Source organism: Mercenaria mercenaria, chromosome 2 (assembly GCF_021730395.1).
Source record: "Mercenaria mercenaria strain notata chromosome 2, MADL_Memer_1, whole genome shotgun sequence".
Taxonomy (NCBI): Eukaryota; Metazoa; Mollusca; class Bivalvia; order Venerida; family Veneridae; genus Mercenaria; species Mercenaria mercenaria.
This window is the reverse complement of record NC_069362.1, coordinates 117,008,472-117,036,397: the sequence shown is the minus strand read 5'-3', so window position 1 is coordinate 117,036,397 and position 27,926 is coordinate 117,008,472. Positions and strand designations below refer to the sequence as shown.

General features: G+C 33.3%; 2 protein-coding genes across 2 annotated transcripts in view; one reads left to right on the top strand and one right to left on the bottom strand.

The window, feature by feature from the left end:
* The window catches only part of LOC123565061 (monocyte to macrophage differentiation factor-like), a 31,318-nt gene extending 18,452 nt beyond the window's left edge, over positions 1-12,866 (top strand). Inside the window, exons 4-8 of the mRNA XM_045359067.2 lie at positions 407-564; positions 1,778-1,852; positions 2,741-2,842; positions 3,854-3,923; positions 6,783-12,866. Of these exons, the coding sequence (XP_045215002.2) occupies positions 407-564; positions 1,778-1,852; positions 2,741-2,842; positions 3,854-3,923; positions 6,783-7,001 (624 nt within the window). The 3' untranslated portion in view covers positions 7,002-12,866. The remainder of the gene's footprint in view (positions 1-406; positions 565-1,777; positions 1,853-2,740; positions 2,843-3,853; positions 3,924-6,782) is intronic.
* A 5,012-nt stretch (positions 12,867-17,878) lies between these two features.
* The window catches only part of LOC123563018 (uncharacterized), a 181,009-nt gene continuing 170,961 nt past the window's right edge, over positions 17,879-27,926 (bottom strand). Inside the window, exon 4 of the mRNA XM_053537632.1 lies at positions 17,879-18,185. Coding sequence (XP_053393607.1) covers positions 18,013-18,185 — 173 coding nt within the window. The 3' untranslated portion in view covers positions 17,879-18,012. The remainder of the gene's footprint in view (positions 18,186-27,926) is intronic.

The window sequence follows — 27,926 nt, the reverse complement described above, 5'->3', positions numbered from 1 at the left end:
TTTGCCGTTCAGGCAGTATATTTTTGGTAAGCACCCATTTAACAGTTAATGGTACAGTCCAAATTGAAGGACGGACAAGTTCATTCTAGAACTTTAGCAGGGTAAGGGTTAAGATTTATCCAAAGTTTTGATACTTGAGATATATATTATGACATCAATTAAACCGTGTTGTATAGGTGTGTGTGAAATATATTTGCAGTTGGAAAAATTTTGATGATGAATTCAGTATTTAAAATGCTTTGTGATATTTGGACTACTGTATCCAGCCAGTTGATGCACTAAATTCATCCTTCATGGCAGTTGTAGCAGGATTTTCATTTAGCGCGGAAAAACCAGATTTGTTGCTATAAATAGATCTGTTGATGGTATACAGGCAGCTTATTACATATTTAGTTGCTTTATACAGATCTGGATCCTTCCGAGCCTGTATGGCATAAAGACGATGACGGAGAATGCTACGTCCACCAAAGAAGTTGTCACTCTAATGATTTATGGCATGGCACTTTTCTTTTTATTTACCACGTCCACCTTATACCACTGTTTCTCATTTGCTGGTGCAAAGGGGTAAGCTTTAATTAGAAGATACGAGGCCATGTCTGAAAAATAATCAAGTTTGCCTTGTTCTTGCATACCATAGCTTCTCGAAAAAACCTGGGGTGTAGGATGACTCTCAAGCTGTAGATAACTTCATAACATTGTGTGTTTATGAACTAACGCATAAATTCATATGTTTCTATAGAAAATAGTCGTTTGTTTTATTATATTCTGTTTTTGAAAGAATATAATTTATGGTATGCAAGAAAAAGTAACGATCACTGGTTGTAGGTGTTGATGGGAATATTTGGCTCTTGGGGGAATATTTTGGACATAACTCTGCAAAGCCGCAAATAGTTCCGCACGAGCTGGATATTCCCATAATTATGTTGGTACAGCAAGTGAAACATTCTTATAATCTTACATTTAGTTTTGAGTTTAGAGAATTGGATAGATATTCTTATATTTTTAGTAGTTTTGATAAAATATTAAAAAGCATTATACGGTTTGAATTTGTTTATATATTGAATCGTAATTAAAAGGCAAACGTAATTATTTTGAAGTAAGGCTTAAAAGCTTAAAGAAATGCTAGTGCGGTGTAATTTTCAGTTTTTATAAATGTCCGAGTTAAGTTACTGCTTGCTTTATTTGTATGTTATTTTTGCAAGGAAAAAATGATAATAAGGAGCTTCTTGTGGACAAAATCAGTTTGAACAAAATAGATTGGTCTTTGCAGTTTTTAATGATATTACAAAAAGATTTGGAGGTATTCATGCCAACACATTTAGAACTGTGCAGTATCAGAACAGGATATTTTTAAAGCTGCTTCCCCATAGATTTGGTGAAAATTTTCAATGTGTTCATTTCCACCAAGTTGGGCATATAATGTAAATGCAGCATTGAAAACTAGTAAAGTGAGTGTAAAAAAGTCTTAGTTATTGGTAAAAAGGTAGGAAAATGTTTTTTTTTTTAAATTTTCTTCAATATTTCAAAAGAATCAAAGCAGTTTTCTCCCTTGGAGTCACCTAAATAGTGAAGTCACTTGCTGCATATCCAAATGCATGATAATTTCTTTAATAGGCACTTTCACTCACAGGTATAAAGAAATTATTAATTCTCACTTCAAAATCATTTGGAAAAATTGCTACGTGTTTGCTTGTTTTTATCATCTGCTGCAAAAGATATGGTGTCGTACTTCTCAGAATGAATTTATACATATGTATCTAAACGTTTTATTTTTCAGGATGTTACGTCATTTTTTTCACCTTGGTGACAGGGCAGTAATCTATGTCTTCATAGCAGCATCTTACACCCCATGGTAAGTTTCTTCAGGTTTGTCTCAAGTATTTGTTGCCATTGCAGTGTTTGGAGCAGCAGCCTGTTCACTTGCTATGGGGTTGATTTTAGGTTTAGTTGAACCTATCTGTATCGTTTTCCTGTTACACATTTTGAAGTTTCTTTTTAAAACAGATGTTATTGGAAAATATCATCACAGTTGCCCTTGCAAACACTTGATGGATTGTCTTCATTTGAAAATTGCATATTCATTTATAAACACCAACTTTTACTATTAGATTTATTCACATGGTTGAATAGTATAGGTAAGACAATTATAGCAGGTTTGTGATGAAAGACTTGGTAGACTAGAAGCAACAAAAATTGTACTTTTACATTCATTTTTCATTTCTTGATAAAGTCCCAGATTAACTTTAAACTCAATTATCATGTAAAGCTTATGTTTTTTTCTTAGAAAGTGATATCAGTGAACAGCCTCAGTCTGTGAATAACATGTAATAACTGTTTGTCATCTTTTAAATTTTCCAGATGTATATCTATCTACCCTCAGATTACCTTTGTGCCTCAAGAAATTTCATAAATCTCAATGAGTTTTGTATGTGTTTATATGAGCTGCACCATGAGAAAACCAACATAGTGCATTTGCAACCAGCATGGATTCAGACCAGCCTGCACATCCGCACATTCTGGTCAGGATCCATGCAGTTTGCTTTCAAAGCCTATTGCATTTAGAGAAACCGTTAGCGGACAGCATGGATCCTGACCAGACTGTGCAGATGTGCAGGCTTGTCTGGATCCATGCTGGTCGCAAATGCACTATGTTGTTTTTTTCTGCTGAGTGCATTATGTAGGATGGCAAAAAACTCAGTAGATACAGAAAAAGAAATAAGTTGCATTAGTTATTTTACAGGTTGGTATTGAAGGATTTTGGAGGTGTGGCTGAGTTTTTCATGTGGGTTGTGTGGATAGGTTGTATCCTGGGAATCATATTCCAATTCTTGTTCCATGCAAGGTGAGTTGGAGATTGCACAGTAAAAGTTTTAGCCATTTTGAGTAAGAAAAATTTAAAAGTTGTAATTTGGAATCTGTGATCAGATCATTATGAAACATTTAGGATTTTTAGAGTTCATTATGGTTACAGTGATTAAAAAATTGTTAAATATTCAATCTGTATGTGTTAGAGTCTGTGTTTGTGACAGGATACATTATTATCATGGGACATTTCAGCATCAATAAATTTTAGTATGTTTAGCAGAAATGCCCAAGTGTATAATTATAACAATATTTTTCTTTTTACAAAAATGATGTGAACCATTTTTAATGATGATTTGATATAAATTCATGTAGTATCTTACTAAAGTTTTATATAATCAAAAACAATAAAACGATAGATTCAGTGATAAGTGGTAGAACTGTGTACTACAGTGAGATAGTTTGTTTTTAATCTGTTTGTTGAAACAGATGCATGATATATGTATATTATTACTGAATGCTTTCGAGTTACTTGCATTCAAACTTCGTTTGTTCAAACTCGGATAATTCGTACACCACCCTTTGCTTGAACTTATTGTCGGGTCGTGGCAAAATCCCTGTATAATGTATTTTGTTCAATGGCTCACAAACTACTGATAACTCGAACAGATTTTGCTGGTTCAGACGAGTTGAGTGAACAAAGTTCAACTGTATATCACTACTGAATTACTTCCAATCTAAATATATTTTGCTTTTACTTTCAATAGAATTATGCATGTTGGTGGTCCTAATCTTGTTCTAACCTCAGACTGAAATAATGTGCAAAGAAAAAGTTGAGTGTATGTGAAAAGCTAGAAAGGGACCTTGTGGCCAGAGTGGTTGGAATAACTTGATTTATAAAACCAAAATAAATGAAAGGTTAAGTTTTTATTAGATTATAATGATTTTACTGTTCAATGGTAGGGTACAGATTTATTTTGTTTTTCTGCATGATTGATACATGTTAGGATACATGTGTGAGGTCACTCAAGTCAGAACATTTAATTTTCAGATACAAGTCTCTAGAAATAGTATTTTACATGGTAGTCGGTATATGCCCGGCTTATGCAGTAACGCATATGGTAAGTTTACAGTTCTTAGTTTACACAAAGTAGCATTTTGCAAACAAGATTTCCCATGCTTGTTAAATGTTGTTGTCTCCATCCTTTTGTCTGCCTTCAACATTTACCTTTGTGATACCATTAGGGATAGCTGAAGTAATATTTCAAAACTCGAATGCACACTAAAATTGTGTTAATCCAATATTTATATCTACAAAAAAAAAGACCTAAACTTTTTAAACTTGTTAATGTTTCAGAATAAGACTTTATTTCTTTCTTCGCATTGTGTTTCTTAATATATAAGGATAGTTACTATGAACATGACTGTGATATGCTTTCAGTTAAACAGTCATATAATGTAGAATTCGTCAAACCTAAGTGTTGTATAGTCCTACACAAAATGAACCTTCTGTTTACCCATTTATAAGGTGTTATATGTTTCTTTAAGAAATTATTTATAGCAAAAAGAGTGCTTTAAAGGGAATTCCGATAGTTTTTTATGCGCATCTTTCTGCGCAGCCGACACATTCTATGGAAAACTGAACTGAAGTCAAAATTTGTTGAAACATGTTACAGACAGTCTTAAATATGACGAATCTTGAATGAAATAACATTTTTGATACGTTTTATCAGTAATCAAATGTTGATACTGGTTTATGTTGTATTGACAAGTATCATGCCTGACAGGTATCTTGCTATTTTTGTGGTTGTGTTTTCACATCGCATTTTAGTACAAAGACAGTGTTGTTCATATAATGTAAGATAATTGACTTAGTACTGATAAGACATTATCACCTTTCAGATTATTTAGTATTCAATTATAGAAAGAATTAAGAATTTTTTAAACTTTTTTTAACTTTTAGCAGACATACATGTAATCAGTTTGACCGGTTTCGCGCCATTTTCCGTCCGAACAGGTGTTTACGCTAGCGGTCTTAACATAAAAATTAGCCTGGTGACCCATACATTTTTAGCCATTTTTATGCTCACAATACAATTATCTATACATAAGAAAAACAAGAAAAAATTCTATGAAAGAGTTTTTTCAAAATTTAAAAAAATATTCTTCACTATGGGCATTTTTCACTGAAAAAAGTTCACAAAAGTAAATATGAAACAATATTTTTTTTTCATTTGTACACATTATTGTAAGGATAGAGTATTACAAATATGACTATGATATCAAATAAGTACATAACAAAATCTGTAAAAAGAAAAAAAACTTATTGTGCTGTCTTGATGTATATTTTGGTTGGTATTTACAAAAAAGCAGAAAATTATGAAAATGTTGAGAAATCGCTAGCAGTTTCAACAACAGTGGGTGCGTTCAAAACAATTTTTCACAAAAACAAGCCTGGTGACCTATTTTTTTTTATTTGTTCATTGTTTTCAGCACAAATTTTCCTATCATATATGTGAATTTAAAAATTTTCTATGAAAGGAAAAAAACTATAGGAATTCTCTTTAACGCTATTTATGCACGATGGGCGGTTATTTGTTTGGCGTAATAATTTCATGAGGGCGCAGCCCGAGTGAAATTATTTGTACGACGTATTACCGCCCAGTCTATAATTAGTGTTAAAACACGGTTTTGCTATATATTATTTCAATTCTAATATGCCTTTAATCTAAAACAGTAGATAAAATAATTATAGTAGTGCTCTTTCTTGGTTGCAACAAAAACTGCATGTTAACGTGCCGTCATTTTAGCGTAAGCGTGTTTTAACAGAGACAAGCATATTAGAATTATGTGTAACTTACTGTAAAATCATTTAATTTCATGTGCATGAAATTTTGCGGTTTTGGTCAAAACAGCAATTTCATGGGGATATGAATTCGTGGATTTTAACTTTTGAATAATGTTTCAAGTTTATTCAAGCAAATGTTAAGTCCCACTTATGTGGGCAGCATTAACAGCATATAATATATACAAATACATACATTTAACAAACAGTGACACATTGGAAAACTGCCATTGTTATTGTCTTCCATAATTTTTTTAACTCTAATTCGATAATACATGATAATACATGTATAATGAGTAATAAATGAAAATTTTAAACTACATGTATAACAGTTACTGGAGAACAGTAGCAATGAAAATTAATGTTCAGTATGATTAAAGGAAACATATTGCTGGAGAACAGTAGCAATGAACATTACTGTTATAAGTATGATTAAAGGAAACATGTTGCTGGAGAACAGTAGCAATGAAAAGTACTGTTCAGTATGATTAAAGGAAACATGTTACTGGAGAACAGTAGCAATGAAAATTACTGTAATAAGTATGATTAAAGAAAACATGTTGCAAGAGAACAGTATCAGTGAAAATTACTTTTATAAATATGATTAAAGGAAACATCAGATGAGTTTTTATAACAGTTTTAAATGAATGGGAACTTTACTTCTTCGTTGAGATTAAATTTCGTGGATTGACTCAACCACGAAATTCATGTAAATTAGTTCCCCACGAATATTAATGATTTCACAGTATGTGTAACTGTGATATAAATGCCATCTCCATAGGCTGCTCAGCCTGTTGCTTAATATATATAATTTTTGCAATGAAAATGCGTCTAACCTTTTCCCATGGCCGAGTGGTTAAAGTTGCTGACTGGTAATCAGATGCCCTTCACTACTGTTATGATTGTATAAGTTCAGAGTAATGCAAACACAAAATATTTAACTGACTAGTCATAAAAGTAACTTTTTTGTTTCAGCAAACATATTTTGGTTACCGGTATCTCTAAAGTGTAAATGATGATCAACATCTGTGCACATTATACATTATATAAAGTTAATACCAGATGTCTTAAAATTACCTTTTAGATGGTAACATTGAAACTGTGTCAGTAATTCATTTTCTCCTTATTGTTTCAGACTGACCCTGCAGGTGTCTATGAGCTTGCTATAGGAGGTGTTATATATGTGTCCGGTGTCATATTCTTCAAACTAGATGGCATTGTACCATTTGCTCATGCCATCTGGCATGTTTTTGTTGGTCTTGGAGCATTAGCGCATTTTTATGCGATAAACAAATATCTTGTTGGTATACATGATCCTAAAGAATCCATCAATGAAATAGATCATCTAATTTGATGTTGATGTTTTATAGAATAATCAATTTTGTTTTTAATTTTTCTTATTTATGAACATTGTTATTATAGTTCACACACTCCTTTAACAGTACTTTTTATGGATTTCTTTGTAATTGTCAGTAGGCAGAGCAAGTTTGTAATGTGGAGGTCTGAAAAAAAGTGGAAAGCTTTCAATTATCTATTATTGTTGGTGTTTTGGAATTTTCTGCTTTCAAAAAATGAAAAAAATTTTGCTAGTATTTAAAGGGGACTAGGTGAGAAACAAATTCAAAATATTTACATCGCTTCTGCATTTGCAATGATAAACCTCTATGACTCATGTGTTTTAGTTCCAGATAAACTTGCATTGCTATGGTGTCATGTAAAGGTAGAGCATTATAGAGAACACAACCCTTAATTGGCAATTATTGCTTACATATGTCACGTTGTTGCACAAGATAAATGCATTACACTAGAAATTATCCATGGAAAGGATGATTTATAATGTGACTAAAATACATTTGCTATTCCATCAATTACTATTGATTGATGATTTTGTCATTTCAGAAATCAGTTAGATCACTTGAAAGGTAAAAACAGGTTTAGGTATGAGCCGTCTGTCTCCACAGGCATTAAACAAGTTCACATATTTCACAACTAAACTAGCAACTGTATGGATTTTTTAAAATTCATTCTTTTCTTTACAAAATGGTCGCCAAATCAAACTGCTTAATGAGCCATAGAAATTTTTAACTTTCAAATAAATTTGAGAAATTTAGAAGAATTTCATGAAAAGTGCTGTTATGAAGAGGTGTACTGGACATTCATTTCTCTTTTTTTTATTGTGCTAGACATGAGAGTGTTACCATCTTATATTTTAAACTTTATAACTTTTTTTCCCAATTATTAAATGAAAAACGTTATTGTATTGGTTTTTAATTGTTTAAATTGTATATTTGTATATGTTTGTACATGAGGTTTTATTTATTCTTCATGTTTCCAGACTAACTGTCTCATAGTGCATAATATCAGTTAATAATGATTAATTCTAGAAGGAATCCTTTGCCCTTATACAGACTGTGAACATATGTACTTAATGTAAGCTGTGTATTTAAGTTTTGTTTTGTATTGTTTGACAATGGGGAGAATTTTTTATTTAGAAAAAAACTTTAAATGTCAGAATGTCAGTAGAGACTAATTAAAAAAAAATGCAATATAGGTCTCTGAACAGAGACCACCTGGCTCTGAAAACATAGGTTTTCTTTCCTTTTTTAACATTTTAAGTATATTTTAACCTGTGATTGACTACCACCTGCCAATAAATACTTCTTTTTTGTCTCTCCATATCATCACCTCAGTGCAAAAAGTGGATAACTCCATTGACTTAAAGAAGGACTTATTCACTGCTTGCGTTAAGGTGATGATGTGGTGGTCATTATAGACAGGTTTAACTGTAGGTAGAAAAAATGAAAAATGGAACTTTTTTTGTTAACCAGAAACTTCTAAATATGGATTTGGCTTGTCTCAGTGATACAAATATTTATCTAATTCTCCAGGAAAGTACAACCAGTATAAGTTTTTCACAAATTGGTCTGGCCAAATTAAAAAGAAATATCAGACTAATGTATGGAAAAGTATTGACATTAATTATTTCATGTTTAGAAGTGAGTATATTCTGTCGGAAGGGATATTTTTCTATAAATAAATATGTTGAATATTTATATTACATTTATGGGAGATGTGTTTCTGTGTTTGGTAGGATATAATATGTATATAATGACAAAGGATTCCTTACATCTTTTTTAATTAGTTCCCTAGAATTTACAGATGTCCATTAAAATTCAACCTTGCCAGAAATATATTTATTGTCAGTATTTAAATGAAGTTAAATTCTTCATTCCTTGCACGTTTTCAGTGGAATTTAAATGGTTCTCAGTGTGTTCTTGGTTATATACTAATCAAATTTTCTGACGTCACCTGGATATTTTATGTAGTATCTTTCAAAACATTAGCAGTATATTTATCAAATGTCTTACGTTTTTAGAAAGCAATTTCTAAATAAGATATTATAATTTCAGGAAGTTCAAATTGTGCAAAGACATAACTCTTATTTATTTTACGACCTCTACCCATTTTTAAAAAGTCATAGAAATACACATACAGGTATTGTATTTATAAAACCAGTAAATATAATTTATAAGGAAACAGAGTTAGATACTGACTTTCACTGATATATGGGCAAATATCAAACCAAATTTTAAATTGTCATACCAAAGACGTAAAAAGTGGTACCAGTAGCTCCCTTGCTTGGCACTTAGTATTTAAAGGGAAACTTGTCTCTTCTCTCATACCCTCGTGGCAATGGATCATTCCATCAGGAATGAGGTGTCGAGAGTGATTAATATAAGCTGTAGAACTTGTTTCATAATCAACCGAAAATAAATTAGTATAAACTAAATTGTTCCCAGAATGAAGAAGTTACATTGTTTTTGTCATTATTGTCCTGCCTTATGCTGAAATTTGCTCATTTCTAAATTTTAGACATAAAATTTATGTTTATTTTTGTGACTTTAAAATTGGGTCAAAATAAAAATAAATTGATACCATAGCATCACTTAATTTTGTTGAAATTTTGATATGTTATTAACAACAAATTTGTGCAAAACATTTTAAAAAATATACTATTATTACTATGAAAGATGTCTAAGATATGGAGGGGGCATTTAAAAATTTGTTAAGTGTATTATATGTTTAAGGACATGTTTTATACATTGAAGGTACCATTAAAAACAATAATTTATTATAGAGACAGTTAATTTTATGTATTTTCTGAGACTATTCCGATGTTCATGGCATCTGTATATTTTTGAAAGAATATCTTACATAAAGACTGGAGATTTATGGTTGATATTTCAAAACACAGCATTCTTACTATATTTTTATTAGATGTATATTGTGATATTTTTGTACGTTGTACTGTTTATCTGCCATAACTGATGTCACTAGTTACATGTAATAAATTTGTGCACTGTTAACTGCCATGACTGATGTCACATTAGACTTAATACATTGACATACTGTTTATCTGCCATGACTGATGTTACATTAGACTTAATACATTGACATACTGTTTATCTGCCATGTGTGATGTCACTCTGGAGTTAACACATTGACATACTGTTAATCTGCCATGTGTGATGTCACTCTGGAGTTAACACATTGACATACCGGTACTGTTAATCTGCCATGTGTGATGTCACTCTGGAGTTTATACATTTATGCTGTAAAAGCTTTATCAGAAGGCTAGCATAAATTTGTCAGTAGGTTATCCAAATAGTTCTCATTTTTGGCAGCTAGAACAGTTTGATAAGTTAATACTTTTAGATTTTCAAGTATTTATGCTTACACTGTATCATATACATGTATATGGAACAAACTAAACATGATATTTATCTCTCTGTGGCAAGTAGCTGCATATTGTATGAAATGAGATTCATTCTAGGCAGAATGTTACCTGTCAGTTTAAAAATTCCATTGCATTTAATATAGAAAATAGCAGTTTCTACATCCCTCCTTGCTTAGATCATCATCAGTTATGTTAGCTACCCTCATACTGTTCAGAATGAATGAATGAATAAGAAATACTTGAGAGGGTTTAAGATGTTTTTCTATGTCATTAGTACAAAATGAAAGACAGCCAAATGAATTAGATCAGCTATAATGATCAGAGTCTTACTTGGATGTTCAACTAATGGTACTGTAGATATATGCAGCCAGGAAGGTCTAATACGGGGAGTAGAAACTCCGTATAAATCAATACATTTATCTGTATTATGCTGTCGTCCATACCTGTAAATATCGACCAGTCGTTAGCGATCGATATTTTGTTTTCGCCACTATCGATTAGCGTGTAATTAGCATATTACCTCGTATTAATCATGGAGCTATAACTCTTTTTGTTCAAAGGGTTTACCAGTCACATGTTAAGTGGCGATGATCAGAGATTGATCTAAAGGGATTCCGAAGGAAAAACAGCATGCGGCTGCATGTGGCGTTATGCTTAATTATTATGAATTAACTCGAGCTCACTTCCCTGAAGAAATATTTTACCACGTAACTTCAAACCTTTATCAAAGGACCGATTTTTGTTGGATTTGAATAAATAAAATGGAAAAAAAAACAAAAAACAGAAAGCTGACACTTTTCTTAATCTTGTAGAGCCATAATTATAATTATTGTTTATAATGTCAGATTTCTACATACAGAAACAAACATTCTTCTTGAACGCAGAGAATGTTTCAAACGAAATTGTTGTTTTAACTCCAAAAATTAGTTTAATAATTTAATCTTAAAACTGATGTGTGAAAAATACAATGCATTTAAATGAAAATAACAATATTTTTTTTTAAAAGGCCGACAACGAAGTTACATTTAGTATTCCGAACTTTTAGATACAACTGCAGAAAATCATCTAGGTTTAACACGCATTTAAATGGTGAAGAACAAAGCAATATCATAAACAAATATTTTCAGGCAACAGTTTACAGTTTCGACTTGCTATTTTCATTAAAATATGTCATAATTTTATTGTTCTAAATACTCGGAATCAACAAGGCAAATATCATGTAAAAAACGACATCTTTCTCTCTGGGTAAGACAAGCCTAGATTTAGCCATTTTCACAGGGTGAAAAGTAACAATAATGTAGATATTTTCAATTTAAAAACAGATGCAGGTAATAATTTCATGGCTGAACTTTTGTTTGCAACAAAAAATTCAACAAATGCTTTTCCAGATTTTCACTGAAAGGACGAGTTAAACTGTAAGGCGTAAGTGTGTGAGTAATAGCAGAATAACCTACGGCATACACTTCGATTGGACGACAGCATAAGATAAGATAAATGCCGCTTTCCAGTCCCCGTATCAGTTGTTCCAGATGCAGCCTATGATATTATTGTGTGATAATGATTGTGTTGTAATATGGTGCTAGCATAAATATCTAGAAAATTTTACTCAATGGCATATTGAATTGTTTTGACATTTAAGAATTTAGATTATACTGACCCCACATTCATTAAACTTCGAAGGTGATATTATAGAATTTGGTGCTTTTTTAGGTATCATGTCTTTTAGTTTGGAAATAACTATATGTATCCTACTTTTTTACTTACATTTTAACATTTCTACAGTGAGACTAGACTACTATGTCCAATTTAGTTGAGATTCTTGTTATGTTTTGATATATGAGCTGCACCATGAGAAAACCGCCATAGTGCATTTGCCACCAGCATGGATCCAGACCAGCCTGCGCATCCATGGATCTGGTCTGGATCCATGCTGGTCGCAAATGCACTATGGCGGTTTTCTCATGGTGCGGCTCAATATTATGTCAGTAATTAAAATAAAGTTTGTAAGTTTTACAGTTACTGATGACACTTTCTTTCTGCAAGTAGACAATTGTGTTCGCTTTCATTAAATCATTACCATTTTCCGTATTTTACATTTCTTAAGAAAATCCAGTCATAACCTTTCAGTATTACTCTTCTTTAACTATTAGCCTGCTGGCAGCAAGTGATTCTGCCTTTGTGACCAGTGCAAGCTGTTTATGGTCTACACTGTTTGCTATCCAGTTTGTAAATTTTCAGTGAACACCCCTTCAAATAGTAAATGGTATTGCCCAAGTTGAATGATAGACCAGTCTGTTTTAGAATTTTAGCAGGCTAAAGGTTAATCAGGGCTAAACTTTTCTTGCTTGAATGGTCTCAAGCATAGCCTTCTCTTTCCTATAGTCCTGTTGTACATGTACATAGGAAGAAAAAATGCGAGACAATTAAATTTGTGTCAGCTACAACAAGCTGTGACTTCAGTGTTTTCTGACATGTGTATTTTGAATACAACAAAATACAACTGATATTTTTGAGTCAAAGATCAGTTGCATTATTACATGATCTAAATATAAGTAAACATATTTTTAACTACTAGTATAGTATTTGCTCATGATACTAAATTTTTCTGAATGATTTAAACAACAATTAATTGGATAAACAGCATACGTTTCTAATTTTGATTTTCATTTCATATCTTTTATGCCATTACTTAAAAAACTGACCAACTTTTAGCTCAAATAAAATTCTATTCAAGCCTGTCTTCTCACACGGCGTGACACATTGGTTGAAGTGTGCAAGGTGGTATGGAAGCAATCATTGCATATATCACATTGAAGCTTCACATAACGTTCTCTAGTCATCAAATCCACTGAAATAACCAAATTTGATAACTCTTGGTTAAATTTGAAATAAGTAATAGCTTTTTTTTAACTTAGAAAATATGGTTAGCAAAACTTTGAAAATTTTGAGTGCAACTAACCCTTACCATGCTGGACACGATTGGTATTGCCTTTGCAACCAGTGTAGATCATGATCAGCCTGCACATCTGTGCAGTCTGATCATGATCTGCACTGTTCGCCATTCAGCCAGTATCTTTTTGGTAAGCACCCCATTTTAACAGTTAATGGTACTGTCCAAATTGGAAGATGGACAAATTCATTATAGAAATGTAGCATGGTAAGGGCTAAATACAAAGCTGCATCTCAGTAACAGCTATCTGTATTACTGAGATACAGCTATAAGTTTACATGATGCTTCTAAAATATCAGTCTACTAAAATAACCACGTTAGGTAACTCTTTGTTAAATTTAGAATAAATTGTGGGTTTTTTTTTTCGAGTGTGGTTTATGTTTTGCATACAGTTTTACATCCTGGCCATAATATAATGTTAACCTTGATAAGAAATTGTAATGAAATAACTCAGTACTGTAAGTCTTGCCTGACTGTATTGAAAGGTATAATCCTTCATTAACGTAGAATTTGTCGAATAGTGTAGCTCACTCTCTTGTTGACAGTTCTTGTTCTTTGTGCGCTGACAATGCTGAGTTTATTTTCTTTGTTAAATTTATATTTGTACAATAGATCTCCCATCAGATCCTTCATACAGGCTGACCTAATTATATATTTTATTTCTAATCAGAGGCAGCCTTTCATTCACTCATTACTGTCTTTTTCCGGTGCGTGCCAAATCTGTTCTAGACTTTTATCTATTTGCTTCCATGGAGAATCCAGACTTACATTGTTGATAATATTGTCAATTTGTTTCCTTGCTCTTTTTATGATTTTTACTTGATAGAAAACCAGATGAAACAATTATAGAGTAAATGTTGTATTGTTGTTTAAAAGATACAAATGAGCCGCACCATGAGAAAACCAGCATAGTGCATTGGCGACCAGCATGGATCCAGACCAGCCTGCGCATCCACGCAGTATGGTCAGGATCCATGCTAATCGCTTTCAAAGCCTATTGCAATTAGAGAAGCCGTCAGCGAACAGCATTGATTCCGCGCAGGCTGGTCTGGATCCATGCTGGTCGCAAATGCACTATGTTGGTTTTCTCAAGGTGCGGCTCAAATGTTTGTATTACCAGTAAAGAGACTGATGTGAATTATGTTCTCAGTCTGTTGTAACAAGTCATCTCTTGATAATATTGTTAGTTTCCGTAAGATCTTACTGTTTCAAGTGTTGCACGACAAAATGGTTTTACAAATTGGCTAAAACTGTTGGTTTCATATTGTTTTCTACATGCCCGCTTAGCTCAAAATAGGGAGAGTATAGGTCATAGATCTATGGATCGCGGGGTTGAGTTCGATCAAGGAGTGAGTTGCATGTTTTACTTGATGATTTGATAATAGACATTGTGTCAGGAGTCATTTCGTCATCCACCTCTGAAATATGTAGAGAAGTTGTCAGTTACTTGCGGAGAACAGGAACATAATCCAGAAACACTGGTTAGGTTAACTGCCAGCTCTTACATGAATGAAAAATGGCACTAAACCCAAAACAAAACATTTGTAGATATTGTGGAACATAATGACTCAGCACATCTTTCTATTTCAGGATCAGATTTGTAACAAAACATTTAATTTGAATGCTGAATAAGTCATTGAGTAGCAAAAGTTTCTTAATTTACATATTTAAAGAGAGTAAAACTAAAACTTAATATTTCTTCATAAAGCTAGATGTTGGTAATTTTGAATACTGGTATAATCAATTGCATCATTTGGAGGAAACATTCGGTGCTTTATATTTATTTTGCCAAATATCGATTAGGAGTTTTCTTTTGTATTTTTCTTTGAAAATTAATGTTTTGCTTTGTAATACCGATGGCATTTTTAGCTCATCTGATTTTTTGAAAAAAATGATGAGTTATTGTCATCACTTGATCAGCATTGGCGTTGGTGATGGTGTTGCCCAGTTACGTTTTGTGTTTAGGTCAGCTTTTCTACTAAACTATCAAAGCTATTGCTTTAAAACTTGCAACACTTGTTCACCATCAATAGCTGACTCTGTACAGCAAGAAACATAACTCTATCCTGCTTTTTGCAAGAATTATGGCCCCTTTTGGACTTAAAAAATATCAGATTTCTTGGTTAAGTTTTGCGTTTATGTCAACCTTTCTCGTTAACTGTCAAAGCTATTGCTTTAAAACTTGGAGCAGTTATTTGCCATTAAAAGCTGACTCTGCACAGCAAGTACCGTAACACTACATTGCTTTTTGCAAGAATTATGGTCCCTTTTGGACTTAGAAAATTAGATTTCTTGGTTAAGTTTTATGTTTAGGTCAGCTTTTCTCCTAAACTATCAAAGCTATTGCTTTAAAGCTTGCCTCACTTGTTCACCATCAAAATCTCACTCTGTACAGCCAGACACATAACTCCATCCTGCTTTTTGCAAGAATTGTAGCCTTTTTTGGACTTAGAAAATATTATACAGAGACAAAAAAAATCAGATGAGCGTCTGCAACAGCAAGGCGATGCTCTTGTTTTCCTTGTGTTCCCTGTGAATAAATTATGCACGGCTTTCCATCAAGTCTTATCAAATTGTTTATATTTTGTTTTTGCAGAAGTAATTACATTGCTTAGACTTGTGTTGTCATTTTGAAATTGAGCAATGATCAAATGTTTACAGGGCATAATGTGTATAATTTTTCAACTATTGTATGTCTTAATGTTGAAATGCGGCCAGCTATAGATGTATAGTTGTTGTACAAACCAGCGGTTATCTTATGGTCACTTCAGTCATTTTGGTTATTTCTTTGCTTTCTTAAGGATTATATATGTTCTTATTATTATACATAAATTATATGACAGTAAAGAGACTGGCTTATTCTACGAATTTATTTGACATTGTTAATTGAGCATTTAAGTATTAGCTGAGACAGAGAAAAGTGTAGATGCTGTTGTTATGTAATTTCTATTTTTTATATTAAATGTCATGAAGTAGAAAGTTTTCTTTATTCTGTGATCTATTTTAGTGATATGTTGTAGTTTATTTTGTGATGTGCTAATTTAAAGATAAAGGCTATTTAAGAAGTTGTAATGTGTTTTTGTTATTTATTATTCGTGACTTTTTAGAACGACCGTGCACGTGATTGGCCTTGATTTATATATTTTAATGAAGGTACCTTAAAGTCAAAGCTCTAACAAGGCACATGACATGACTCGACTTAGAAGACAGCTTGTTTAAACTTTGAAAAACAATATTATCGCAGTTGAATTTGATTTCTTTATTCGTCAAGTCGGTACCCCAAATGTATACCGCAACCAAAATGGGGAATAGTTCTAGAACAATTATATCAGAAGTTATGCCACGTGTTTGGCCATCTTGCATAACACCAGTGACCTTTAAAAAGATTCCGAAGCCCAAACCCTCGCACCCAGCACTATCAGAATACAGCTGTACACCCTCTTTGGTTATAGAAAAACGGTCATGAAGAAACGGGTATATCATTGTAATTTCGCAAAAATCCTAGCCACATATTGTTAAATCTAAACGAATCTACTTCTTAACCCTTACGTGGTGATACAGCTTAGTAAGCCCACAGACCGAGTCGATTAGGCGGTGACAAAATGGTCTACCCACAGCTATAGCCATAAAGCAAAAAAAATCAGTGAACCAATCAAAGATTGCATTTTTAAAGCTTTTTTTTCTGGTGAAATTTGAACAAGGTTAATTTTTCGTCTGCTTCTCACAACTAATTTTGCTTATTACATCCCGTCCATACATTACACATATAGTCACCAATTTTAGCTGGGTTTGAATTTCTATATCTGACAAGTATCTGCAGAGTTATGGCCGATGAATTGGCAAATAATTAGACGTATTATTAGCTTGTGGCGCGCTCAAATGTGTAACTAAACGTTTATTACTTACAGTCCTGAAAAAATACAGAAATGTTAATCTTTGATCTGTATGGTAATAGGCAAATTGCGTAAGATTATTGGGATCAGTTTTCAAGGTTGAAATATGACCTGACTATAGTTGATCAGTTTTCAACAAGGGTCAAATTTTCACGCGTGGATGGATCATTAAATAACGGGCGAGTCAATTTTCAACGTTAAAAATTGATCAGTCATCCGTTGAAAAAGGACCAAGGGGTGTCAATTTTCAACGGGGTCAATACTTAATGTTATTCAACGACCCAATAGGTCAATTTTCAACGGAGTCAATATTTAATGTTACACCGACCCTCCTATAGGGAGACGACCTAATTAGATGGTACCATAACTGATTTAACATAGAATTCAATTTACCGCGAGAGTGCTTAAATTTCCGCTATCAATGGCGCTTTAAACGAAAAAAGTCTTGACACGTTTTTCGATAGAATAATCACTAAAACGTCATCCAAATAAGCAAACACTTGCCGTCCAGCAAAGAGATAAAATTTAGTTTTAGAACATTTTTAGCAACAACAACTACAAGAACAACTCTTAGTTTAAACATATTTTATTCCCAGTAATACATATACAAATTAAATACATATATCATAAGTAGGGAAAGACAAGAATGAAAGTCACATAGTCTTATAGAATTCTTCCTTTAAAAGAACAACTCTTCACATAAATAACACAACAAAAGAAAATAAAAACAATACTTGTAATGAGATAGGATTTATACATGGAATTAGATATTTAAACAACTTCATCATGAAATAACAAACTGGAAAATGACTCCTGGCTTTCCAAAAGCGTAACTGGTTATCGTGTCTTTTGTGAGTAGTTTCCATTTGCCATCCCTTTCAAGGGTTTGCATGAACGGTTCAACTATTCCTGAAACATCAAGATATTCTTCCCTCATTGCAATGCAGATTATTCCACCTGTAAATGTAGATAAATGTCTTATGGTCCAAATAGACTTTTACTGAGGAAGTTATACTTGAAATTAGTTTTATTTTGAATAATCCTTCCACATTGACCAGCGTAAAAGCTAAAATGGATTTTAAGAATACGTTTTATTATTTATGTACCTATTGTAGAGTATTGCCGTAAAATATATAAATAAGGAAAATATCTTAAAATCTATAATATTCAACTTTAACAAGTATTAACTGTAATAGATACATTTAAGGTAATACACAGCCTGTAAACACTGGCTCCCTCTTTGTACGGAGGTGAGTTGAAAGAAGAACCAGTGATATTTCCGAGGCGGTGCTAATGACCGGAACTATACATGAAATGTAAACAAAGAAAGAGGGTTAGTTTACTTTTTACTTTGTGTAACAAGTTTAAGATCTTATTTCAAAAAAGGGGCAATGTTGTTCCATTCAGAAATGGTTACACATTTTATGTATGCAGGTCGATCTGCAGAGCATAGGCATTTCTTGACTTGAGAACTTTTGAAAGTTGTGAAATAGGACTGATTCAAAACCGAAAGTGGACATCTGTCTATATTTTCGCCTTATTTACACAAGTCAGAGATTTCAAAGACATCGTACGGATCTTGTTGAATAGAATTGTCTTATTACTGTATAACCTATGTTATATGTTGATAGTTTCACCCACCTGTGTGCACTAATGACCAAGAGGGGTGCAAGCGTCGCAGAGGAGACGCTACGGACCAGAGTGGGAGCCAATGCACTTTTAAGCTACCAGTAAGCTATTCGTTTCCCTTGACGGTTCTTCTTCTTATTGTTACATGTCTAATAGCCCTCGAACATAGGGTCATTAATTGTATATAATATCTTTTATGTAAAGGGAATTTCTTTTTTTCACAACAGTTATCATAGCCAATGACTTGAAATTAATTGAACAGTGTAATCTATGCGGCAATGGTTTTGTTTACAAAGGGCTTGGTACGGTTTTCAGTACAAAATGGCCTAATAATAATGAGTGCAAAATTCTAAAACATCAAATTAAACACTTTGATAGATATATAACGCTATTAAATCTACAAACAAATATTTGAACGTCATGGTGAAAATAACGTTACTAACGTTTCTAGTTGTGGCGTCACTGATGACGTCATTTATATGTGAAATACTGTATAATGGTAGAAAAACAATGGCTTTTGCTATAAAATTAAGAAATGAACGATATCCGCAATAGATAAACTTTTCATTATTTACATTTTAATGTGGAAGAAAAAGTTACTTCTAGCACAAAACAAAATTTATAATTTACCGCTTACGTTATGCTGAGCATTTTTCGAAGATCTGACATGTTGTCAACCTTGCCCTTTTTAAAGTTAGCTAAATATCTTACTAAAATGAGTGTCTATGCATTTTAAAATTAAAGCAGTCTTGTGTTCATTTAACAACAGCACTTTGAAGTATGGAGATATCAAAATTAACAACAGCACTTTGAAGTATGGAGATATCAAAACTAAATTGACAATTTCTTTATTGAATATAAATAAGAAACAAGTCTTATCCGATAGACATACACCCTATAGATTCGTAAATGGTAATTTCTACACGGTTTGGCGGTAAGAATTATTTTGGAGGAGTAAAATTTAATTCATCATTTTGAACGTAACTTAGTCAAAACTGAAATATATTTTAAGTAATAATGTACTATAATTGTCATGTGTCGCTTTCAGATTAACATCAGTTAGGAAATATATGCATGGGTCCCCGTATTTTGCTAGCTACAGCGATGTTCACGAAACATGTTTATGGCTTTATGCAAAGGTTTTAATCTAGAAGTTTTATAAACCACACTGCTTAAATTTACAAACTTTTAAGAATTCATCGAAGCAATCAACTTTTCATTCTATTTATCATTGATTTCAATGAAACGGCGTACATTTCAATTCAGTATATTTTTTTAAACATAAAACAGATTTACAAAATTTTGATAAATACCCATTTGAGTGAAATATCTGAAAGGAAAAAAATATTTGAGTTTCATGGATGTTAGTGAAATACATAGAGAATCTTACATGAATGTATTTTCTTATTAATTTTATTCGACGTGTCAATTAACATAATAAAACAAGCATTTTATCATTAATTTTTAATATATTTAAGGAACAGATGAGAAGTTTTATTTCAACTTATACACAAGGTTCCTCGTTGTTCAGGACAAGTGTTGCTATCTCGTTCTTATAAATGGATCTTTGTTTTAAAATTTTAAGCATGCCGTTTCTGTATAAAAAAAAACAAACCAAAAAAACAACAACACGACTCTTTGGAAAAAACAGAACACAACAAAGGAAAAAAACAACAACAACAACAACTGCGGACAGACTTTTATGATTGAGTTTAATGAAATGTACAACACCCGCATACTCCCTAGCAACGGCTTGTACGGAGCTCTGGCATACAAATATCAAGCGAACTTGTACAGCTAAAGTGTGTGTTAAGTTTAATGTTCAGAACTTTGGCACATAGAAGCTTAATGAAATACAGATTGAGAATAAAATCCTACAAGAACGCGTACTCGTACAAGTACACCTCTCTACTCTAAGAAAATACTATTATCACATAAACGTACACCTTGTGGACTCCACGGACTTATTATTGCACGGCTGTTTTTGCAAGGACATGATCGAATATATTGTCAACGTGCTGATCATGGAACTATTTCTAATCAGCAAAATTATTTTTACTGTTTTCTTCGTAAACTTTATGGTGTGAATTTATTTCTTTATATGTGAAATAGACTATTGATTTCGCGCAGATTCAGCACTGAATACTGGTTCAAGTCGTAAATTCGGCCAGGTCGTAAATATTCGGCCACCCACTTTAAAGCTTTTTTTTCGAGCCAGATGCTTGAGAATGCACCCGTGTCATCACAAGCACTTGGTTAGCAACAAAGTCGGCAAAAACTAACAAGTTGAGGTGAGTAGAAAAAAACGTCCTTCCCTGAAGTTGTTTACTCTAAATAGCAAATATTTTGTCTCGCGGGTCTCGTGACGTCATTTCACGCGCTCGTTTATGCTGAGGTCCGGCAAGGAATAATTCAAATCTAAACTTTATAACACAAAAAGAAGATGCGCTAACTAGCATAAAACGCGTAAAAACCAAGAAAATGAATATATTGTCCCTCAACGTCATTGAATTTCAATGTCTACGTTGTTTTTTCACGTTGACGTCATTTCCTTTTGAATTATCCGTTTTGGGGCCGCAATACGTTTATGCTTTGCCACGGAACGCAGATATATAAAAAGGTGTAATAATAGCACGTGAGCGAGAGATTCTCTTTACTCTCCTGTTGAAACATCCCCGAAAAGTGACAAGAACAGCAGTTTTATGCTAGAATGTGTAATAAACAGTGTCGTAAAAATTAAACTACGCCATGCTGGTGTGAGAAGGATAACAGGCGCTTTTTAAATCTCTGTTGGCAAATATTTCCCATTAGGTATGCTACTGAAAATTGATTGCAGTTTGTTGAAAAAAGAACAATTTTGGCTGTAGCATCGATTTATTTCTAAGAAAATGTTGAAAATACAACCAACTTTATGTTTACATAGTGGCCGAAAATTTACAACCTCTAGAAAGGCTAAACCTGTCTGTTATTTTAAGCGCGGTTGTATTGTTTACCATACTGTAAAAACGGCCGTTAATGATAACAATCAATGTTGCTTGTACTAAAGCATATATGGTAGAAATTTTGTACAAATCAATTGTAAGAAAGAAATATTTATGAAAAACCGCAAAAAGTGGCCGAATTTACGACTCTAACCAGTATATTGAATTCATTCATTAAAGGAATATTAAGCTCGCCCGCGCAATTTAAGTATATTTGAAATGAAACTATGTTAGTACCCATACTAGTATATATTCGTATATGACTTTCAATAACGTTTTTACGTAACGTTAAATTTGCGCATAAGTGGATCTTTTTCGTACATAGGTTAAGATTCGACGTGCAGAAGGGACAATTTTCATGTTTTTGTGATATTTATTCCCTGTTAGAATTGGAGGGAAATGGTTTTGACATTGACATTGTCTGTGTCCATGTCCTGTCGTTCTACAGTTGTATATATAAACGATAAGTTTTCTAACTCAGTATGACTTTGAATACAAGCTATAGCTTCGGAACGTCAGACAAACTGACACGGACACTGACAAAAAAAAAACTCCTTCGATTTTAAAATGTGAATAAATATCTCCGAAACATGCCATTTCTGATTTGTTTGTAACCTTTCGAATATGTGGGATAACAACTTTTAGCTGTAAAATTAAGTGATGTTATTTCATATTTCCTTATTAAAACAATCCTTTCTATAAGTGCATCAGTAAACTTTCAGTGAAACTTTTAAAAGTTTAAAAGCGTGACTAAACACAGAATAAACCAAATACTGAGTTCCAGGAATAAACAAAATTTATAATCATATCTATTGCCAAAATGTTTTCCGACTACTCAATTAAATCATAAATGCAAATATCAAATTTATACAACTAATGACGCTACGTCCGAGCGCAATTACATATGTAACAATAGAGATAACAGGAGCATATAAATCTAAATAGAGTTTAAGGAAAACTATGACGTACCGTGAGGGTCGAAAATGCCGATATAGCTTTAAGACAATTCGATTTAGTATGACCCAGGGTCGGACATATTCCAATAAGTATACGACCCTGGTTGAGAATTAGCTTAAAGGGAATTCCTATAGGTTTTTATGCGCATCTTTCTGTGGAGCCGACACTTTCTATGGAAAACTGAAGTCAACATTTGTTGAAACATGTGACAGACAATCTTAAATATGAGGAATTTTGAATGAAATAACATTTTTGATAAGTTTTATCAGTAATCAAATGTTGATACTGGTTTATGTTGTATTGACAAGTACCCTGCCTGACAGGTATCTTGCCATTTTTGTGGCTGTGTTTATACATCGCATTTTAGTACAAAGACAGTGCACCTGTCAATATTTTCCCCGCCCAGTGGGGCGGCGGGCTGACCCAGGGGAATTTGACATTTCAAAAATTTTGTTGTCTAAATCCCCACCCTAGAGACAACCTTTTTTGTCTAAATCCCCACCCTAGAGCCTGGTTGGTACATCAAATGCCCCAGGGGTAGAGTCCTTGAACTAAACGACCACCAACCACGTTAAAAGGTAGATTTAAATATCTAAGAGCTTATTCAATTGATTAAGGTGTTATGAGAAAACAAAGAAAAAATCAGTAAAAAGGTACACAATAATTATTTGGAAAATAGTGATTCCAGAGTAATGGGCATTTTAAGTATGGTAGGTATAGTCCCAATGAATATATATTTAGAATTTCAGTATAAAGTATAATAAAAAGGATAATATTCAAATGATTAAACTTAGAAAAGACTTAAACCTTATGAAATGGGTATTTTCAAGTACATAAGGGCATAATTCTGAAAATGATGCATATAATATATGGTAGCGGTAGTCAAACTGAATACACATACCTAGTTTCAACTGAATATCTTTGATTGTATAAGCTATAACTTTCCTAGAAAAATCGAGCTACAAAATACAATGTACACATAGTAACCTAGTTTCTGCTCCCACATGACCAAGTTTCTACAGGGATGGTAAGACCATTCAGAAAAACATTTTGACCAAATTTAATTAAGATTGAACCATATATGTGTAAACACTAAAAATTAAGGACACACTACTCGCACACTCGCAACAACATGTGCAGACATTGACCAAACAGTTTTGAACTTGGCTGAGATTTCAGACATACATTCTGAGCCAGGTTGGCTCGTGATTAGAAATGCTAATTTCAATGATTGTTTATATTCAATTGTAATAGAATAAATTGAAGGTGACTGACTTTATCATCAGTCCGGATTTGTCATCAGTACCAGCAGTAATAATAATATTCTATTATCTATTTCTAATCACCTTTTAGTCACCTTCAATCACAGGTGCCCGTCCAGTCTTGGTGCTCATATGGGTGCCCCCCCCCCCCCCTCACCAAACCCCTCAAAAAAGAGTTAAAAACACTGTTTTAATCCTAAAACAAAAAAAAAAAAAGATTTTTACCCTACTGTATATAGATGGAAAAGGTGCTTAGCGTTGCCGTAAAGCTATGGACGTTTACTAGGACACGCTGTGGAACAAACAAAATGTCCAGTTCAGTAACAGTTGAGGCTATCTTGCTGCAATTTACACGTCATGCATTTATAAAATACTAAACTATCTTGTTCTGCCTAGTAAACAGCCTTAAATAACTTACATTTAAATTCAAACTAGCTAAATTGTCTAGACACTTGCAAAATAACAGTGACGATCGGCCATTTTAAATTTGTTTCAAAACGAAAGTAGATGGTATTGGGTAGCTTGCATTGGTACTGGACTGGACATTTTGGTTGTTCCACAGCGTGTCCTAGTAACCTCCATAGTGTTACGGCAACACTTGTAAGCACCTTTTCCATGCAAGAGCAGGGCCGTCGCCGGATTCGTAAAAGTGGTCCGGCCTTCGGCGTCCCGTGAGTGCTGAAGACAGGAGAGAGGGATTTCCCCTTCCCTATCCTCTCTCTTCTCTTAACGAATGTTCGGGGGTTCTCCCTCAAGAAAAATTCAAGATTTGGCATGCAAGTAAGTGCGTTTTTCTTGCATATTTAAAGCATTTTCTGTTAAAATTTTCAATCAATTTCATGATATTTTTCAAGGATAACTTTCCAACATTGGCTAGTTTTAGCAAATCGCTATAACTGTTGATGTATTGTTTTATAGTTGAGATGTATGTCGGCATTTCGTTTGATTAAAAGCAATTTTTTAAGATAAATAATCATATTTTGAAATATTACCAAATAGCGTCCCATGAGTGCCGAAGGATGGAGAAGGTGTGGGAGCACGAGAGGTGGATCCCCACCCCAATCCTATCATTATTTTAAGGGGGGTTCGGGGTTGTCCCCCCCCCCCCCACACACACGAGAAAATTTTTACATTTGGGATGCCAGTAAGTGCGTTTTTCGTGCATCTCGAAAGCAGTTTCTGTTAAGATTTTCAGTCAATTTCATGTTATTTTTCAAGGATAACTTTCCGGCAACATTCGGCCAATTTTTGCAGACTGCTATAAATGTTAATGTATTTATTATAGCTAATATGTATGTCGTCATTATTTAAGATAAATAATCATATCTGAAAGTAATAATTAGAAGAAATTAGCTTTCGGTAAGTTTTGTTTTAAACACAATTGATTTCCATTTTTAAACATATGGCATGCTTTTTTTATTTAAACAATTATTATAGATTATAAAAGAAATCGTCCTTTATATCATACTGGATGAAAGGTTCCGGATGATCAGGAAATTGTTTAGTTATGATTAATCCAGTCAAGCAGGGTTGATAAATTTGACACGGAAAGTGTCAAAGTTGTTTTCACACCTTCGGACATTCATGACCGATACCACTCTTGGTGGTTACATTAACAAGGCAATATTTTGACACTTTTAAAAAAGCAAAAGATCAAAGTTAATGCAAAAATCTGGTCCGGGCAATTACAGCCGATATCATGCTTGGCCAAAAAAGTGACCGTCCGCGACGGCCTTGATTTATTTTAGAGAATATATAGGGGGAAAAAATTCATTTTTTTTCGTTTTAGGCTTAAAACAGTGTTTTTAATATTTTTTTGAGGGGGTGGCACCCGTATGGGCACCAAGACTGGACGGACACCTGTGCCTTCAATTTATTCTATTACAATTCATTATTTTTAAAATCGAACACAACATCTAATAGCAACCACCTACAACACCAACTGGTGAAAACAAAAACAAAATAGGTAAATAGTCTATATGAATAAAATGGGTAACATTAGTTTAGAAAATCTGTATCCAGAATTACTGGGGAAGAGTATGGTTCCATGATTGGCGCATGTGCATTGTCGACACATGCAGGCCGGACATCGGTCACTTTTTATTACTTGATCCGCAATGACTGTTGCATTTGTTAGAAAATTTCAATTCAATATTATCCTCAATAGTGTAAATGACGAAATTATCATCAGTCAACGTTTGAACAGTCCCCCATTTTACATACCCCTTTCAGAGACCCACATGGAATGAGTTTGATTACTAAAAATAAATTCAACCTATCTCAATTTTTCAGCAAAGGTTAAGCTTTATTTTGATACCAACCAATGTTAAATATTTGCAGTAATTAAAACGTTATAGGAAAAAAAACTCATTTTCTGACCGACTTTTTCATCAGTACCACTATATAATAATAATAATAATAATAATAATAATAATTATTATTATTATACATGCAGTCTTCGAGTATCAGATAGAAGTAGAAGAAAAAATGAATCAACATGGTCTCCAACAAATTATATATGTTACCTGGTACCTTCATCTGTTTCTGAGTATTTGAGCCATTTTGACCCTTGGGCTCCACCTATATGGTACTCAACTGGGTTTCGAATGAATTTGCTTTTAGAAGCTCAAAACATCATTTCAAAGTCGAATCTGTTTTTTAAATGACGCTTGGGCCATACAAGGTTTTCTAATGGAAGGACTTTGTTGTGCGACGACTACCACAACCAGATGACAAACCTGAAAACCGCTAGACTCTATGCATTATTAGTACAGTCTGGATATATGTGGAAAAAAAAATGGAGAATACAATCACTGTACTGGTATACCTTTGAATATTTTTCCTAATTCTGGGGCAATGGCTTCGTCCCATCTCACAGTTTTTTTCCGAAGAAAGTTTCGAAAAATCCTCCATCGTCTGCATTTTAAAAATACAACACGAATAGTTGGCAGTGGCTAGAGAACCGGAATTTTACTTCTGTGCATAAAGCTGCCGAAATTCACTTTGTTCTTTTGGTAAGTATTATGCATGTTTTATCTTAATGAATTTAACATTTCAATTTTCAGTAAGCAACGTCCTTTCATTTATCTGTGTTTACCATGTCTCCAAAAGTGTACTCGCCGCATACTGTCCGCCATATTGGAATGATAAAATAAACTAGTACGAATGAATGTGGAAATCGTAAGCATTGGAGCAAGCCGAAATAAACTTGAAATGTAAAATTAAAACAATAAAAGAAACATTTAAAACAAATTAAGTAATTTCTGTTAATTAGTATATTGATCACATATCTTTGAACGTGAAATGCCGAGGTATTACAAACTGATCAAAGAATCCGCATGAACATCTATAAACATGTAATGACACAAATACACATCATTATTATTTTATATTGAAATGATTTTAACATAGTACATGTTGAAAGCAAATAACATTTAAAAACGGGAAAGTGAGTTTTCACGCATTTATTCGTACTGTTTTTATCATTCCAATATGGCACACAGTAAACGCAGATAAATGCAAGGGCACGGTAAAATTAATTAAGATAACAATATGCATGACATTTACCAAGAAACAAAGTGGATTTTGGCAGTATTATGCATAGAAATAAAATTCCGGCTCCCTAGCCTATGCACGCTATTTTGGTTAGAGAACCGGGATGGACGAATAAGTTCGCTGTCTAGGGAACCGATCCCGGTTCTCTAGCCACTGTCATTTCGCCGTCGTCTTTCGGTCTTCAGACGAGGTTACTCCCGTTTTGATAATACGCTGTCGATATTCCCGAGTCCCGGGATGTAAAAGGCGGCCAAAGTCTAATTCCCGGGACCCGTAGACAATATTGTTTGTCAAATTCCCGCCTGTCGGAAATG